At 40.1% G+C, this 20,558-nt stretch overlaps 1 protein-coding gene across 1 annotated transcript; it reads right to left on the bottom strand.

Annotated features, from left to right (window-relative positions):
• Positions 1–20,557, bottom strand: LOC110461838 (vacuolar protein sorting-associated protein 37A-like). The gene is made up of 11 exons (XM_021515535.1): positions 20,423–20,557; positions 18,257–18,331; positions 17,636–17,750; positions 15,669–15,757; positions 13,603–13,762; positions 12,026–12,102; positions 6,408–6,535; positions 5,576–5,634; positions 4,886–5,048; positions 2,245–2,294; positions 1–1,664 (listed from the first exon to the last, which is right to left on the bottom strand). Exons 1-11 carry the CDS (start codon positions 20,524–20,526, stop codon positions 1,599–1,601), a joined length of 1,086 nt encoding a protein of 361 aa, XP_021371210.1. The 5' UTR covers positions 20,527–20,557; the 3' UTR covers positions 1–1,598.
• Between the last annotated feature and the right edge of the window lies 1 nt (position 20,558).

The raw sequence follows: 20,558 nt of genomic DNA, 5'->3' as shown, positions 1-20,558 counted from the left end.
ATCACTATTCCTCGTCCTATTACAATAAATCATATAAATGGAAATGAAAACTCCTAAAGGATTTTCCATTTCATATAACATTTATGAATCTAAGTCTTTTTCATTTCAGCAAGACTGGCAAACTCAAGATTCTTTTGATCACATGATAAATAATGTTTGCAAATAAAGTGAAAGAAGCTCATTAGCTAAGTCTAAAATCCCGCCATATGGATGTCTCCATTGTGATGTCATAACATAATGTCATTCGTTAATATTTGATGATGTCAGTATATAACAGGATTTCATACACACAAGTATGATACATTTGTATTACTGTAGTCATGTGATAAACACAAATAAACATGACATATGGGCTGATTCCTGTATACATGTACCACCCTCCTTACTTCGTTGTGGGATGAATAATAAACGGAAAGTGATACATACGTTATACGTGTGATTGGAATGTAAGGTAAATATAACCTGGTGTTCTGAAAGAGACTGAAGTTCAAACACACAAAATTATATAATTCATTTACCCATGAACATTCCTTTGGAATCGGGCCGTAAATCAATGTTTAAACAAATGATCTCCGAGAGACATTTCAAAATTGAATGGATTCTGTCCTTTTATCACAGATTTAGGGCCATGATGAGATATGTCTATAGATTCAAATACAGCACAAGTTGAAGGATACATAGTTCAACAGGGAAGCATGAGAACTGAACAGATTCTAGCTATAGGCCTTAAAGTCATTGGTCATTCAAGGATTTTTCCACATTTGACTTCTGTTTTATTGAATGTGAGCCAAACCCATTTATCTAAAGCCCTTCAACACTTAAGGTAATTGGCTAATATGATTTAAAACATCTTAGTTCATTAAAGGAATATAACCATATAACCTTGTTAAAATGTTACAGCCAAGGAAGATGAGGGGAAAATACTGCCTTACAGCTGAAAGGCTATGTAGTATAACGTGGGGATGTGCCCACTAGTTCATCAATGTTGAGTGTGGTCATTGGCACGATGGGTGCCCGCCCCAATGTTACATTTGGTGGCAGCGGTGGGATCAAGTGGTACTTTGTAAGGCCAGTTCCCAGTGGCTAGGGAAGGTGTATTGATACACAGGGAGGACACACAGGATTCCCCAGGCCAAGACTTCTTGAAACAGGGAATCATGTAACAGCCAAGGAATATGAACTAGCAATGTGTTATAACCCAAGACGTGCTCACTATTTCGTTCATCAATGTTGTGTGCTTAGTAGCTGGATCGGTACTTACCTGCATGTTAAGAATGTTGATCTAGGTAATATATTTCTTATCAAAATGAATTAAAATATGCAAGCTGTATAACAGGAATTGTTGTGTTGATTGTTTCCTTCATTCTCTATCTGGCCATGCTTGTAATTCACAAATAACACAATATGACATTTTGAGTTCACAAACAGTAAATGACCCACAACAGACAACATGGCATATTCTAGCTTGGAAGCCGAAGAAGGGCTCGGTGAGAGAACCATTCAAGCTGTAGCTATGATCAATAGCATGGTACATGATGGGGTAGTTTCTCCATAAACTGAATCAAGCATGTCAAGTATCCTAATTGTATTCTGTCTGTTCAGTAGCCATGGTGGATGATGATTTGGTGTAGTTTCTCCTCCTTGGCACGCCGTGTGTGACACAACTACAAGCAGAATGTATCAATCAGTCAATAGACAAAAGGCTTTAAGGACCTGTATCAGGAGGGATTTTAACTCATTTGTAGTCCATTGAGCAGCAGAACTGTACAAGTATATTTCTAAACAATGTTTCCTTTACATTTAAGGATTCAAATACATTTTTCAAGATTTAAGATGTTATGCCAAAACCATCTTTCTATGCATGCAGCAGCATATCTCGGAGTTATGTTTGGAGGAACCATAAATGTTAAATACGTTTTGATCTTCATAATTACATTTATAACAACACAAAGAATTCTGTTTCCCTCTGAGTGGGCTTTTCTTGCTTTATAAGATATTTTAAATAAACTCTTTAAGCAAATGGTGGAACAGCCAAAAGTTTTGCTTTGTGTGATAACCATTTCTATCTGGTATAAAACATTAGTTGAAAACAATTCAGGAAATTACAGACAAAATTTCATTATATATAGTATTTGGAGTTGGTTGGTTTATCCATAGACTGTAAAATGGAAATGTTCATATATCCATGGGTGATTATCTTGAATTTTGTTGGTTCTGCTTCGAAGCTTCGAGTATTCAACTTACCATTCTTGTTTGCGTAAACCTCTGTATGAACTCATCAATGTTCATTTTCTCTGCAAATAAAAAGGAAAAAATATTCTTATATTTAAAACTGGTACCCATGTCCGCCATTTGAGAGAAGGTGTGTGAGATATTTATATTATAACTAGGTCACTGTGACCTGTATTTTTTTTTTATCTCCAACCTACTTTTCGTACAAATAATTTTGAAGTTTTATCTCTACAGTTTCTACATTAACTGTAATTTTTAACTTGACTTCCTACTTATTTTGTGATTAAGATTTTTTTCTGGGTGAAGTGACGACCATACATGAAATGACCTAGGAAAGATTTCTCCTAGACTTAAATCTAAAATATAGGCCACTGTGACCTAATTTTGATATACACTCTTGAATTCTCTGCATCAACACACATACTAAGTTTTATGATCCTAGATAAAATAGCACAGAGGAAACACTCAGGAAACAAGGTCAGAGGTCAAAATATAGGTTGCAGTGATATACACTGGACAGGACACACCTCTTTCCTAGATGTACCAAATGTTATGATCCTCCATCAAGTAGGTTCCAGAAACAACTTTTCCTTAATATAGGTCAGAGGTCAAATGAAGGTCACAGGACCTACTTCCACATGTTACACTTTGCCTTTTTTCATTAATATAATGATTTCCTGAGTCGAGGAATTTGAATAGATACAAGTGTGAAAGTAAAGTGTAAGAGACATCTAAGACTACTGGACCCCAATACTTACTGTCCATCAAAGATTACTGGACCCCAACACTTACTGTCCATCTAAGATTACTGGACCCGAACACTTACTGTCCGTCTAAGATTACTGGATCCCAACACTTACTGTGCATCGAAGATTACAGCACCCCAACACTTACTGGCCATCAAAGATTACTGGCCCCCAACACTTACTGACCATCAAAGATTACTGGACCACAACACTTACTGTCCATCCAAGATTACAGGACCCGAACACTTACTGTCCGTCTAAGATTACTGGATCCCAACACTTACTGTGCATCGAAGATTACAGCACCCCAACACTTACTATCCATCTAAGATTACTGGACCCGAACACTTACTGTCCGTCTAAGATTACTGGACCCCAATACTTACTGTCCATCTGGACCCCAACACTCACTGTCCATCTAAGATTACTGGACCCGAACACTTACTGTCCAGCAAAGATTACTGGACCACAACACTTACTGTCCATCTCAGATTACTGGACCCCAATACTTACTGTCCATCTCAGATTACTGGACCCCAACACTTACCGTCCATCAAAGATTACTGGCCCCCAACACTTACTGGCCATCAAAGATTACTGGACCACAACACTTGCTGTCCATCTAAGATTAGTGGACCCCAACAAATAATGTCCACCTAGGATTACTGGACCCCAACACTTACTGTCCATCTAAGATTACAGGACCCGAACACTTACTGTCCATCTAAGATTACTGGACCCCAACACTTACTGTCCATCTAAGATTACTGGACCCCAACACTTACTGTCCATCTAAGATTACTGGACCCCAACACTTACTGTCCATCTAAGATTACTGGACCCCAACACTTACTGTCCATCTAAGATTACTGGACCCCAACACTTACTGTCCATCTAAGATTACTGGACCCCAACACTTACTGTCCATCTAAGATTACTGGACCCCAACACTTACTGTCCATCTAAGATTACTGGACCCCAACACTTACTGTCCATCTAAGATTACTGGACCCCAACACTTACTGTCCATCTAAGATTACTGGACCCCAACACTTACTGTCCATCTAAGATTACTGGACCCCAACACTTACTGTCCATCTAAGATTACTGGACCCCAACACTTACTGTCCATCTAAGATTACTGGACCCCAACACTTACTGTCCATCTAAGATTACTGGACCCCAACACTTACTGTCCATCTAAGATTACTGGACCCCAACACTTACTGTCCATCTAAGATTACTGGACCCCAACACTTACTGTCCATCTAAGATTACTGGACCCCAACACTTACTGTCCATCTAAGATTACTGGACCCCAACACTTACTGTCCATCTAAGATTACTGGACCCCAACACTTACTGTCCATCTAAGATTACTGGACCCCAACACTTACTGTCCATCTAAGATTACTGGACCCCAACACTTACTGTCCATCTAAGATTACTGGACCCCAACACTTACTGTCCATCTAAGATTACTGGACCCCAACACTTACTGTCCATCTAAGATTACTGGACCCCAACACTTACTGTCCATCTAAGATTACTGGACCCCAACACTTACTGTCCATCTAAGATTACTGGACCCCAACACTTACTGTCCATCTAAGATTACTGGACCCCAACACTTACTGTCCATCTAAGATTACTGGACCCCAACACTTACTGTCCATCTAAGATTACTGGACCCCAACACTTACTGTCCATCTAAGATTACTGGACCCCAACACTTACTGTCCATCTAAGATTACTGGACCCCAACACTTACTGTCCATCTAAGATTACTGGACCCCAACACTTACTGTCCATCAAAGATTACTGGACCCCAACACTTACTGTCCATCTAAGATTACTGGACCCCAACACTTACTGTCCATCTAAGATTACAGGACCCCAACACTTACTGTCCATCAATTCCCCCACAATATTTTCTGCCTCCTCCTCAGACTCCATCAGCGACACTTTTAAACATGTCTGAATGTTGGTTGGCTGGAATTTGTCGGACTCTGACATTAGTTGTTCCTGGTTACTCTCAAACTCCTCCCGCATACTTTCAAACAGGCTGTTCTGTTAAAACATTAGACATACGAACAAAGCCTTATTAATGATTCTTAAATTTCACAATCAAAATGAATCTTTTTCGATTTTTCATATTTGCGAGCCCCTAAAATCCAAAACTTGTATCATCAATCTAATATGAAGGGAAAGTTAGGACAGATCCTTTATATATAAGAGCCTCGAATTATAAATATATATGCCCTGTGGTATGTACCACTAATGTAGACTGACTTGCTGTTCAACGGCAATTATTAAGTCATAACAGTCGGGTCAGAATACTGTATACAATATTGCAGTGCACCTGAATTTTAAAGTGCATTATCCAACTTTATCAGATTTGTGCATTTGTGTATTTAGTACAGAGACAATTCATGTATATGCAACTGCAGAGAACATCCTGAAACTTGAGTTACAGCAATCATCAATTAGTGATATATTTAAAGCCCCAACAGCACTGTAATAAGAGTAGCACAAAACTATGTATATGTCCATTTAAAACACACACAGATGAAATGGATGGTGTGTGTAGGTCTCACCTTGTCAGCCACCCACTGTTTCATTTGTAAGATGGTAGGCTTCTTGGCCAGGTTCTCCCCTGAAAACAGACCATAAAATAGTTTCATATTACATGTACTAACTTGACTGACTTATAGATCAAGGTACCTTCTTAGAAGTTTGTAATAATTACTAGATCTACAATGAATGGCTTTAAGTTCTCAGACTAGAGAGAAACATTTACACTTACGACCACATCACTTGGTCTGCTTTGGCTGAGCAATGTTCACTGCAAGCTGTCACATGATCCTGAATGGTCATGTGACACTGTCACTGTCCCATGATCTTGAATGGTCATGTGACACTGTCACTGTCACATGATCCTGAATGGTCATGTGATAGAGAAGTTGTACACTTGATAGAGCTCAAGCCCCTCATCTTAGTTAAGGGATGGCCTTTGCTGCTTCATTTCTATAGCTTCTTTCTGATTCCCCTTGATGTGGCCCTCCTCTGAAGCCATTATTCTGACTTTGTCAGAGTTGATGCTATGACCAGTTAAGTAACAATATTCATTGTCACTCAAGATCATGCCACAGCCAGAAAATATTTTATCGAATTGCTAAAGTGAAAATGTGTCTCTTTAAGTAAAACGAATAAAAGTGAATTATGTCTTCAAAACAAGGTAGTGTGAATTCTGCTTGATATCACGTTTCATTTGTCAGACAAAAACAAAGTGACATTAGCACATTGTATGTTTTCTGCTGTTGAAACCCAGACATGATCATATTCAAATGACAAGCAGTAATTGTTGTAGAGTTGCCAGGATTCTAATTAAATAGCTGTAATGTCATCATACCGGACTAAATTACTTACTTGCTAAGTTTATACATTCATTAGACAGCTTTTCTCTGTCCTCCGCTAGTTTGGCTACGTCCGGTAGGTTCTGGATCATTTCCAGGATTTTTTCTTCCTCATTTAACATACAGTTCAACTCGGTCAGGCTGGAAAAGACAGGAAACATCACTATTTAATACAAATCACATTATTTCTGTGGAGTGATTGGATACAGTAACCTACACGGGCTATATTTAGTATGGTCACACTTCATCCTTGACTACAGATAACTATACTTGACAGACCTTGACTACAGATAACTATACTTGACCGACCTTGACTACAGATAACTATACTTGACAGACCTTGACTACAGATAACTATACTTGACAGACTTTGACTACAGATAACTATACTTGACCGACCTTAACTACAGATAACTATACTTGACCGACTTTGACTACAGATAACTATACTTGACCGACCATGACTACAGATAACTATACTTGACTGACTTTGACTACAGATAACTATACTTGACCGACCTTGACTACAGATAACTATACTTGACAGACCTTGACTACAGATAACTATACTTGACCGACCTTGACTACAGATAACTATACTTGACCGACCTTGACTACAGATAACTATACTTGACAGACCTTGACTACAGATAACTATACTTGACAGACCTTGACTACAGATAACTATACTTGACCGACCTTGACTACAGATAACTATACTTGACCGACCTTGACTACAGATAACTATACTTGACAGACCTTGACTACAGATAACTATACTTGACAGACCTTGACTACAGATAACTATACTTGACCGACCTTGACTACAGATAACTATACTTGACCGACCTTGACTACAGATAACTATACTTGACAGACCTTGACTACAGATAACTATACTTGACAGACCTTGACTACAGATAACTATACTTGACCGACCTTGACTACAGATAACTATACTTGACCGACCTTGACTACAGATAACTATACTTGACAGACCTTGACTACAGATAACTATACTTGACAGACCTTGACTACAGATAACTATACTTGACCGACCTTGACTACAGATAACTATACTTGACCGACCTTGACTACAGATAACTATACTTGACAGACCTTGACTACAGATAACTATACTTGACAGACCTTGACTACAGATAACTATACTTGACCGACCTTGACTACAGATAACTATACTTGACCGACCTTGACTACAGATAACTATACTTGACAGACCTTGACTACAGATAACTATACTTGACAGACCTTGACTACAGATAACTATACTTGACAGACCTTGACTACAGATAACTATACTTGACCGACCTTGACTACAGATAACTATACTTGACCGACCTTGACTACAGATAACTATACTTGACAGACCTTGACTACAGATAACTATACTTGACAGACTTTGACTACAGATAACTATATACTTGACCGACTTTGACTACAGATAACTATACTTGACCGACCTTGACTACAGATAACTATACTTGACAGACCTTGACTACAGATAACCATACTTGACAGACCTTGACTACAGATAACTATACTTGACAGACCTTGACTACAGATAACTATACTTGACCGACCTTAACTACAGATAATTATACTTGACTATACCAACAAGGCAACAACACTCCAACACAACCATATTCCTGCAGAACTATATCTCTAGTTATATCCCCTATTATCTTCCCTATACGCTCTGTGCAAGTGGCTAGTTATTTGATTAGTCTCAGGTAAAAAAACCCTGATCAAACACTAGGCTGATACCTGTCCTTTGAAGATTATAGAGGAGCATCACCCTACTTCAAGCCAGTCAATATTACTGTTGCGCAACCACAAGGTTTGTTTAATGTACATCAAAGGATCAAACTAGTCTTCTCATCTCACCCATAAGATGGTGCACACGGAGCCTTCAATTTTGCTATGACATTTTCCAGCAGTGAAGACAGTGAAAGTGACCATAATATCTGGATATTGATAATGCCTATTGTAGATGAAGTTATTTCTATTGGAACAGGTTGTGTAAGTGATGCTAGTTTCATTTCATTATAAGTATACATTTTGGCTGTATCAAGGAATAGCCGGGTAGTAAAACCACCACAAAATCTGATGCAATTAATGATCTGATGGCGACAACTCCAAAGGGTCAGAGTTCACAGACAAAAGGGTACCCCAATCAGCCTACCACAACATTCCCTGACAGTTTGGAAGACCCTATCAGCCTACCACAACATTCCCCGACAGTTTGGATGACCCTATCAGCCTCCCACAACATTCCATGACAGTTTGGATGACCCTATCAGCCTACCACCACATTCCCTGACAGTTTGGATGACCCTGTCCGCCTACCACAACATTCCCTGACAGTTTGGATGATCCTGTCAGCCTACCACAACATTCCCCGACAGTTTGGAAGACCCTATCAGCCTCCCACAACATTCCCCGACAGTTTGGAAGACCCTATCAGCCTCCCACAACATTCCCCGACAGTTTGGATGACCCTATCAGCCTACCACAACATTCCATGACAGTTTGGATGACCCGATCAGCCTACCACAACATTCCCTGACAGTTTGGATGACCCTATCAGCCTACCACAACATTCCCTGACCCGTTCAGCCTACCACAACATTCCCTGACAGTTTGGATGACCCTATCAGCCTACCACAACATTCCCTGACAGTTTGGATGACCCTATCAGCCTACCACAACATTCCCTGACAGTTTGGATGACCCTATCAGCCTACCACAACATTCCCTGACAGTTTGGATGACCCTATCAGCCTACCACAACATTCCCTGACAGTTTGGATGACCCTATCAGCCTACCACAACATTCCCTGACAGTTTGGATGACCCTATCAGCCTACCACAACATTCCCTGACAGTTTGGATGACCCTATCAGCCTACCACAACATTCCCTGACAGTTTGGATGACCCTATCAGCCTACCACAACATTCCCTGACAGTTTGGATGACCCTGTCAGCCTACCACAACATTCCCCGACAGTTTGGATGACCCTATCAGCCTACCACAACATTCCCTGACAGTTTGGATGACCCTATCAGCCTACCACAACATTCCCTGACAGTTTGGATGACCCTATCAGCCTACCACAACATTCCCTGACAGTTTGGATGACCCTATCAGCCTACCACAACATTCCCTGACAGTTTGGATGACCCTATCAGCCTACCACAACATTCCCTGACAGTTTGGATGACCCTATCAGCCTACCACAACATTCCCCGACAGTTTGGATGACCCTATCAGCCTACCACAACATTCCCTGACAGTTTGGATGACCCTATCAGCCTACCACAACATTCCCTGACAGTTTGGATGACCCTATCAGCCTACCACAACATTCCCTGACAGTTTGGATGACCCTATCAGCCTACCACAACATTCCCTGACAGTTTGGATGACCCTATCAGCCTACCACAACATTCCCTGACAGTTTGGATGACCCTATCAGCCTACCACAACATTCCCTGACAGTTTGGATGACCCTATCAGCCTACCACAACATTCCCTGACAGTTTGGATGACCCTATCAGCCTACCACAACATTCCCTGACAGTTTGGATGACCCTATCAGCCTACCACAACATTCCCTGACAGTTTGGATGACCCTATCAGCCTACCACAACATTCCCTGACAGTTTGGATGACCCTATCAGCCTACCACAACATTCCCTGACAGTTTGGATGACCCTGTCAGCCTACCACAACATTCCCCGACAGTTTGGATGACCCTATCAGCCTACCACAACATTCCCTGACAGTTTGGATGACCCTATCAGCCTACCACAACATTCCCTGACAGTTTGGATGACCCTATCAGCCTACCACAACATTCCCTGACAGTTTGGATGACCCTATCAGCCTACCACAACATTCCCTGACAGTTTGGATGACCCTATCAGCCTACCACAACATTCCCTGACAGTTTGGATGACCCTGTCAGCCTACCACAACATTCCCCGACAGTTTGGATGACCCTATCAGCCTACCACAACATTCCCTGACAGTTTGGATGACCCTATCAGCCTACCACAACATTCCCTGACAGTTTGGATGACCCTATCAGCCTACCACAACATTCCCTGACAGTTTGGATGACCCTATCAGCCTACCACAACATTCCCTGACAGTTTGGATGACCCTATCAGCCTACCACAACATTCCCTGACAGTTTGGATGACCCTATCAGCCTACCACAACATTCCCTGACAGTTTGGATGACCCTATCAGCCTACCACAACATTCCCTGACAGTTTGGATGACCCTGTCAGCCTACCACAACATTCCCCGACAGTTTGGATGACCCTATCAGCCTACCACAACATTCCCTGACAGTTTGGATGACCCTATCAGCCTACCACAACATTCCCTGACAGTTTGGATGACCCTATCAGCCTACCACAACATTCCCTGACAGTTTGGATGACCCTATCAGCCTACCACAACATTCCCTGACAGTTTGGATGACCCTATCAGCCTACCACAACATTCCCTGACAGTTTGGATGACCCTATCAGCCTACCACAACATTCCCTGACAGTTTGGATGACCCTATCAGCCTACCACAACATTCCCTGACAGTTTGGATGACCCTATCAGCCTACCACAACATTCCCTGACAGTTTGGATGACCCTATCAGCCTACCACAACATTCCCTGACAGTTTGGATGACCCTATCAGCCTACCACAACATTCCCTGACAGTTTGGATGACCCTATCAGCCTACCACAACATTCCCTGACAGTTTGGATGACCCTGTCAGCCTACCACAACATTCCCCGACAGTTTGGATGACCCTATCAGCCTACCACAACATTCCCTGACAGTTTGGATGACCCGATCAGCCTACCACAACATTCCCTGACAGTTTGGAAGACCCTGTCAGCCTTCCACAACATTCCCCGACAGTTTGGATGACCCTATCAGCCTACCACAACATTCCCCGACAGTTTGGATGACCCTATCAGCCTACCACAACATTCCCCGACAGTTTGGATGACCCTATCAGCCTACCACAACATTCCCCGACAGTTTGGATGACCCTATCAGCCTACCACAACATTCCCCGACAGTTTGGATGACCCTATCAGCCTACCACAACATTCCCCGACAGTTTGGATGACCCTATCAGCCTACCACAACATTCCCCGACAGTTTGGATGACCCTATCAGCCTACCACAACATTCCCCGACAGTTTGGATGACCCTATCAGCCTACCACAACATTCCCTGACAGTTTGGATGACCCTGTCAGCCTACCACAAAATTCCCCGACAGTTTGGATGACCCTATCAGCCTACCACAACATTCCCCAACAGTTTGGATGACCCTATCAGCCTACCACAACATTCCCTGACAGTTTGGATGACCCTATCAGCCTACCATAACATTCCCCGACAGTTTGGATGACCCTATCAGCCTACCACAACATTCCCTGACAGTTTGGATGACCCGATCAGCCTACCACAACATTCCGTGACAGTTTGGATGACCCTATAAGCCTACGACAACATTCCCTGACAGTTTGGATGACCCTATCAGCATACCACAACATTCCCTGAGAGTTTGGAAGACCTGTATTACCTTTTCTTCTTTAGTTCTGGAAAGGCCACATTGATATCTGGGATGCCTCCATTTTGTGTACTTTCTGATGAATCGGCCTGAAACGTGAAAAGAACTCTGAATTACAGTAAATTATTGATATAATTAATGACCCTCATTTATATACACTAAAACCTCCATATAATGTTCCTAATTTCATTTGCCACCTCGCTCAATATTGATGTATTTCAAGGTTTCCTTTTCTTCCAGTCTTGTAAAGATTTTAGTCTGGACAATACAGACACATAATAAATATAAGATGATACCCCTTATTTTTACATCCGTATTTATGGGACCATAATCACACAGAAATAGGTGATGTATGATACTGATCCTGTGTTATGACTTTAGAAACAGAAGTTCATTATTCTCTTGATGACATCACTTCAATTGCACCGTCATAATGCTCTCTTCCCAAACGCAGTACTTTTATTTGATGATTTTATTATGTTTCATCTTATTTAATGATTAAACACCACAATCTAATATGACAATTAAAGACTTCTATTTCTGTGAATATGCAGTTATATGCACCTGAGAAGTTGTATTGACCTTGAATTTGTCTCGGTCAATATCACTTTCCCAGGTTCATATCGCCACGTATTCACCTCAGCAGTCAATAATTGATAAATAACTTCAGCCAGTCATGAGGTTGTGATGTTTCATGAAACAAGCACACATTGACTTGGTGGACATACAAAGAGATCTAACCATAAAGTAAAGAATGCTGTATTACACATTTTACAATTATGGACTTTTGTTAAGGTGAATATTTGGTGATATGAACCTCAGAAAGAGTTACTGACCAAGACCAAATCTTCACTCACCAATTGTGCTAAATTTGATAACTATTTTTTCATATTATTCCCGACAAGTGATTGGCCAGAAGTCAATCATGTGTCCACAAATAAAAACAGATATTGACTTGGTGCGCATGATTTTTGTTATAGGACTGGGTGTTTCTAAAAATAGAATCATGACGCGACTCCAAACAAACGTATCGTCCCGCTTCCGTAGATTTTTGCTGTAATTTTTTTCAGATTGCTAACATTACTGTTTTGAAAATAATAAAACAATTGTAGCCTTTGACTTCGGTGGATACCTGGATTTATCAACCCGAGAAAAGATGTATTGATCTCGGAATGCGTCCTCTTGTCTATATCTTTTCTCGGGTCGTTAAATCCAGGTATCAACCTCAGCCAAAGGCTATAATAGAATATTATTTGTAAATTAAGTCATTATGAAAAACTGCTAGGTCAGTGGATAACATTATCATATGTGACAAGTTTTGAAGAATCTTTGGCCAAATAACCACAGTGACTATATTTTGTTATAAAGTGTTGTTTTATACTTGGCAGTGTTTTTATTTTCTACAATAATTCTTATATATATATATTGTACAATACTGTACGTAGGAGACAATGAAAAGACTTCAAATCCCAAGGACTGACGTGGGCAAGAAACTCTCCTTAAGTTTACACATGCATGTTCATCTTAAATTGTAATTTGTTTTTAAGTGCTAATCTGGAACCCAGATGAAGTTTAATATATTACTGTACCTGGAGTCTGCTTTCTTGTACAGGTGATACATGACTGCCCCCAGGGATGGAGGGAGGGAGTGTGGGCGGGGCAGGGTATCCCCCTGTCATCCCCCCAGGGTTAAAGCCAGAAAACTGTGCATTTGGAGGTGGAACTGGGGGGTAACCAAGGGAAGGTCCACTGTAACAGAAAATAAAGTGTCAGATTTAGAGATCAAACAAAGAAAGTGCACTATACTTCTATACCACCACAATAAATTGTCTACCAAAATGTGGTCACAAATAATGAAATTACAGTATGGAAACCATTGGCCAACCATATTAAAGGGATACACCTTTCACCTTTTTACTTAATATCGTACTATAAAATATGTTTTTATATACAGCGAACTATTTATATATATCAACTTCATGAAATTTCATGAAATTAGGTTAGAAATCATGAAGTTATGGAGCAGAGACAAACTTGTTACAACTCACCATCAGTCTGTATCACTACTTACTGTGGCTGTGATCGTATCTATCACCAGTCTGTATCACTACTTACTGTGGCTGTGATAGTATCTATCACCAGTCTGTATCACTACTTACTATGGCTGTGATCGTATCTATCACCAGTCTGTATCACTACTTACTATGGCTGTGATCGTATCTATCACCAGTCTGTATCACTACTTACTATGGCTGTGATCGTATCTATCACCAGTCTGTATCACTACTTACTATGGCTGTGATCGTATCTATCACCAGTCTGTATCACTACTTACTATGGCTGTGATCGTATCTATCACCAGTCTGTATCACTACTTACTATGGCTGTGATCGTATCTATCACCAGTCTGTATCACTACTTACTATGGCTGTGATCGTATCTATCACCAGTCTGTATCACTACTTACTATGGCTGTGATCGTATCTATCACCAGTCTGTATCACTACTTACTATGGCTGTGATCGTATCTATCACCAGTCTGTATCACTACTTACTATGGCTGTGATCGTATCTATCACCAGTCTGTATCACTACTTACTATGGCTGTGATCGTATCTATCACCAGTCTGTATCACTACTTACTATGGCTGTGATCGTATCTATCACCAGTCTGTATCACTACTTACTATGGCTGTGATCGTATCTATCACCAGTCTGTATCACTACTTACTATGGCTGTGATCGTATCTATCACCAGTCTGTATCACTACTTACTATGGCTGTGATCGTATCTATCACCAGTCTGTATCACTACTTACTATGGCTGTGATCGTATCTATCACCAGTCTGTATCACTACTTACTATGGCTGTGATCGTATCTATCACCAGTCTGTATCACTACTTACTATGGCTGTGATCGTATCTATCACCAGTCTGTATCACTACTTACTATGGCTGTGATCGTATCTATCACCAGTCTGTATCACTACTTACTATGGCTGTGATCGTATCTATCACCAGTCTGTATCACTACTTACTATGGCTGTGATCGTATCTATCACCAGTCTGTATCACTACTTACTATGGCTGTGATCGTATCTATCACCAGTCTGTATCACTACTTACTATGGCTGTGATCGTATCTATCACCAGTCTGTATCACTACTTACTATGGCTGTGATCGTATCTATCACCAGTCTGTATCACTACTTACTATGGCTGTGATCGTATCTATCACCAGTCTGTATCACTACTTACTATGGCTGTGATCGTATCTATCACCAGTCTGTATCACTACTTACTATGGCTGTGATCGTATCTATCACCAGTCTGTATCACTACTTACTATGGCTGTGATCGTATCTATCACCAGTCTGTATCACTACTTACTATGGCTGTGATCGTATCTATCACCAGTCTGTATCACTACTTACTATGGCTGTGATCGTATCTATCACCAGTCTGTATCACTACTTACTATGGCTGTGATCGTATCTATCACCAGTCTGTATCACTACTTACTATGGCTGTGATCGTATCTATCACCAGTCTGTATCATTACTTACTGTGGCTGTGATCGTATCTATCACCAGTCTGTATCATTACTTACTATGACTGTGATCGTATCTATCACCAGTCTGTATCACTACTTACTATGGCTGTGATCGTATCTGTGGTGGGTTTTTCTTGAATTCTTCAACAACAGAATGCACTGCTTGGCCAAGACTAGAATGCATGGAAAACTGAAACATGAAAAAATGATAATTTAACATCAATACCTGTAGGCAATAATCACATTAAATTGTAACATTACACTAGAGATAATTGGGAAACCTAATCATTTAAATGTGTTATAACAATTTCCATTTCCTAATGTTTCTACATAAATCCTGGACATTGTTTGGTATATAATACATTATTGACTCTCTAGAGAGGATCAGTGTGATCTACAATGTGTGAAGCTACAGCCAGAACAATATACACAGATCATAAACTATACACATCAATCATGAGACACACAGAACATAACATACACACAAGACAACTCCTACACACAGGACAAAACACAGTGATGTAATACATACACACAGGACAGAACACACATAGGGGTGTGTAATCCATACACACAGGACACCTCCTACACACAGGACAACTCCTACACACAGGACAACTCCTACACACAGGACAAAACACAAACAGTGATGCAATACATACACACAAGACAGAACACACATAGGGGTGTGTAATCTATACACACAGGACATAACACACATAGGGGTGTGTAATCCATACACACAGGACACCTCCTACACACAGGACAAAACACAAACAGGGATGCAATACATACACACAAGACAGAACACACATAGGTGTGTGTAATCCATACACACAGGACAGAACACAAATAGGGGTGTGTAATCCATACACACAAGACAACTCCTACACACGGGACAAAACACAGTGATGTAATACATACACACAGAACAGAACACACATAGGGGTGTGTAATCCATACACACAGGACACCTCCTACACACAGGACAACTCCTACAAACAGGACAAACCACAAACAGTGATACAATCCATACACACAAGACAGAACACACATAGGTGTGTGTAATCCATACACACAGGACAGAACACACATAGGGGTGGGTAATACATACACACAGGACATAACATACACACAGGATAACTTCTACACACAGGATAAAACACACACAGTGATGTAATACATACACACAGGACATAACAGACACACAGGATAACTTCTACACACAGGATAAAACACATACAGTGATGTAATACAGACACACAGGACAGAACACACATAGGGGTGTGCAATACATACACACAGGGCAGAACACACATAGGGGTGTGTAATCTATACACACAGGACGGAACATACATAGGGGGGTGTAATACATACACACAGGACAGAACAACCATAGGGGGTGTAATACATACACACAGGACATAACAGACACACAGGATAACTTCTACACACAGGATAAAACACATACAGTGATGTAATACAGACACACAGGACAGAACACACATAGGGGTATGTAATACATACACACAGGACAGAACAACCATAGGGGGTGTAATACATACACACAGTACAGAACACAGATAGGGGTGTGTAATACATACACACAGGACATAACACACATCGGGGTGTGTAATACATACACACAGGACATAACATACACACAGGATAACTTCTACACACAGGATAAAACACAAACAGTGATGTAATACATACACACAGGACAGAACACACATAGGGGTGTGTAATACATACACACAGGACATACCATACACACAGGACAACTCTTACACACAGGACAAACACAAACAAGGGATATAATACACACAATGTAACTCCTAAACACAGAATGTAATCCCTTCACATGGGACATAACCCACACATGGGACTTAACTCTTATACACATGAGTTAGACCACAGAGGGGACATACACATGCAAAGTAAAATCTGAAAAATTGAGGACAACAGATTTATGTATCAGAAGATAAAATTAGTTAAGTACACCAATAAAGCATCATTTGAAGTAACATTTGAGCTGTTTTGATAGTCATGTTTTCTGTTGCCTTACAGAGTTGAGATTTTGACAGCCGACAATCTTCTGAGTTGGGTCTACCCATGGGTGAACCACAGGAGGAGTGACTGTTACTGTTGGGGGATCCTGGGGGAACTGTGGGGGCAGGGATCTGTAAAGTAACGTTTTACAGCTTTAAAAGGGGGAGCACCTGGCTGCACACAAACAGCACAATGAAGTTTTTATATACAAAACATGGTTATAACAAAGCCCTGGTAACTTGGTAAGGCAAGAATTATTTCATCAGGCGCTTCTTTTACAATGATTACGATTCATAATTAAATTAAATGCCAAGGGACAAATACCGGGGACTTTGTCATAAACATAATTTTGTATTATTTTAATGATCATGTTAAACTACATTTACAAAAACACATTGGTTAACTGTACTTCCAACTTCAAGGTTGACCTTATAATTAGGGTAATATCTATTTAAGAGTTTTTGACCATTCCATACAGTATTGTAATTCTTTTTCTTCATTTCTGGTTTTATACACACACAAAAAAAAGAGTTCCAAAATGAGACAGAATTCCCCATCTTGATTTTCTGTTATCATGACTATCAAAAGTTAAGAGTCAACCTGTTTGCTGCCCTAACAGAATAAGTTATGTACTTACATTATCAGTATGATGTTGTTCCCTCCACACTGACAGGGAACCCTGTATTCTGTGTTGGGTATAGACTCTATTGGACTGAAACCAAGACAGTTTAGAAAATCATTCATCGGCAATACCTAATCATAGCGCTTGACCATCTCATCAAATTTCATGTACTTAGTTTGATTATTATCTATCAATGCAATGACTTCAGGAAATCAAACCAGAACACTGATCCTTCTTTTAGTTCTCATTTTCTGATCTACAAGTACAATTTCTGGAATGTCATAAGTCTGATTTGAGATCTTAAACTATCCTCACCAAATTTATCTTCACCAACACCTTCAAATAAGGCTGATTTATTTTTTATCTGCCAGTTGTGGAAATTCCAAGCAATACTTACATGTCATTACATTTTTGTTTCTGTCATCATTTACTCAATCAAACATTTTTCTCCTTTTTATTTTCATAAATTAAACCTCTCACACGTTTTTGTTCACAAACTTGTTTCTTTGAACTCTTTCAGTGCTTTCCGATTGCCTTTTTACTTTTCTCAATGCCTGTCTGTTGTGTTTTTCCCTCCCTTAATCGTAATAGTTTAGCCATCAAACTGTCAGCTTCGAATTCACTCTTTGAGAGTTGTTTTGGCTGACTTAAATTAAAGCTTATGTTCTTCAAACTTGTTTCACCTAAATATCTGTAAAATGTCTGAATTTGTGTCATCTTTTTTGCTTTAATCAGAAAGCTTAACAGCAACAGCTGCTTTGAGTCAGACATCGTGTTGTTAATATATACTTAACTATGACAGGATTAATATTTGAAACATTTGACCTGGTGATGTCACAGGAGTTCCGAATAACAGCAAAAATGAGTGGCGATTATGTAAAATGAAGGATGGATTGAGTTGGGTTTCAAAATTTTTATGTACACAGGAGATTTTCCATAATTTTTTATACTTATTCTGTTTCTGTAAAATTAAGTTATGATATCAGCAGAAAATAGTACTTGTCCGTCAGACAACTAACTCTGAAAAATCTAGTTATCTAAGACAATTTTCTCTTGTCCATGATGACCAAACAAGTGCTTTTTTGGTCTCCTGGATAGTCAGCTTTTTAGTTTCAGTAAGGAACATCTGGACCCATCGATGTACATTAGCCTGAGTTTCCTCTGGCCCTAACACCAGACTTAGACATTTTGACATATAGATGTCTTGTGTGGTGCCAGAGCATACTGCTATATGAAAACATGGAATTCTCAGACACTGTTTGGTATCAGAAAGTTATGAGGTGCTGCAACAAAAATCTACTGTGACACAACATATACCTTACATCGGTTATTTATGGATCCAAATCAGCTCTTTTTATCACCAAGGCTGAGCATACACCATTTTTGTAGGTCATGGGCCGGGGCCCCCAGGGTTACTAATCAACAAACCGTACTGATCCAGACCGAAAATAGAATATATTATTCTTGTTTAGAAGATTTTTGGGCCATGTCTTTTTGTTGATTAATCACTCCCTGATACCAAACGGTGTCAGAGAATTCAGCATTTTCATATAGCAGTGCGCTCTGGCCCCGCATCAGACATCTATATGTCAAAATGTCTAAGTCTGGTGTTAGGGCCAGAGGAAACTCGGACTATAGATGTGCATGTGCCTCATTTTCCTGAGGTCAGCCTTGGTTCAGATCTGATCCTGTCGTTTTCGTCTCAGGGCCAGTTGGTACTCCAACAGTGTAAGAGGTTAACACAAAGAGATACTTATGACAGGCGCCGTGTAACAGTCGACAAAATCATATCCGCTAGAAAAAAGGCTGACCAGCGGCCTGTTATGTTTTAGGAGAAGGCCAGTTGGAATTGTACACCCCTGTAAGGGAAGGGGAAATCCCCAACTATGTGGGGAATGTCTTTTTTATAGGACTGCTGATAGTCACCCTTAGCTATCTAACCCACAAAATATCCTCTACTCAAATATCAAAAGCATCACCCAAAAGGTGGAACATATCATATAAATTGCTATTTCTAACACACACGTGTTGATAAGATGAGATTTATCGTAATGGCTAAAAATAGGCATTTTTATAAAATGTCATGTTGTCAATTGTTAATGTTTACTAAACTTTAGTAACATTTACTGCAGAAAAGCTTGAAGTGAAACACATTTACTTCCTTTCGACGAAAACACTTACTTCAAGTTGTTCTTTTTTAAGGAATCAATTTGTTTTGCTCTGTGAGCCTGAAGGTTCGTCTGTGAAGGTACATTTGTCTTAGGTTTACTCCCAAACCAGTTCATTTTCGCTTTTGGTAATAACCGGAAGTCGCTCT

This window comes from Mizuhopecten yessoensis, unplaced genomic scaffold (genome assembly GCF_002113885.1).
Source record: "Mizuhopecten yessoensis strain PY_sf001 unplaced genomic scaffold, ASM211388v2 scaffold10687, whole genome shotgun sequence".
NCBI classification, from domain to species: domain Eukaryota; kingdom Metazoa; phylum Mollusca; class Bivalvia; order Pectinida; family Pectinidae; genus Mizuhopecten; species Mizuhopecten yessoensis.
Note: the sequence above shows the minus strand (reverse complement) of the source record. Positions and strands in the feature narration are given on the sequence as shown.

Excerpts from the sequence above, each read along its gene's own strand:
- LOC110461838 (XM_021515535.1), bottom strand. The coding sequence starts at position 20,526 with ATGAACTGGTTTGGGAGTAAACCTAAGACAAATGTACCTTCACAGACG. Across the intron at positions 12,103-13,602 it reads TACAAGAAAGCAGACTCCAG|GCCGATTCATCAGAAAGTAC; the intron begins GTACAGTAATAT and ends TTCACGTTTCAG. Across the intron at positions 1,665-2,244 it reads GGTTTACGCAAACAAGAATG|TTGTGTCACACACGGCGTGC; the intron begins GTAAGTTGAATA and ends TTCTGCTTGTAG.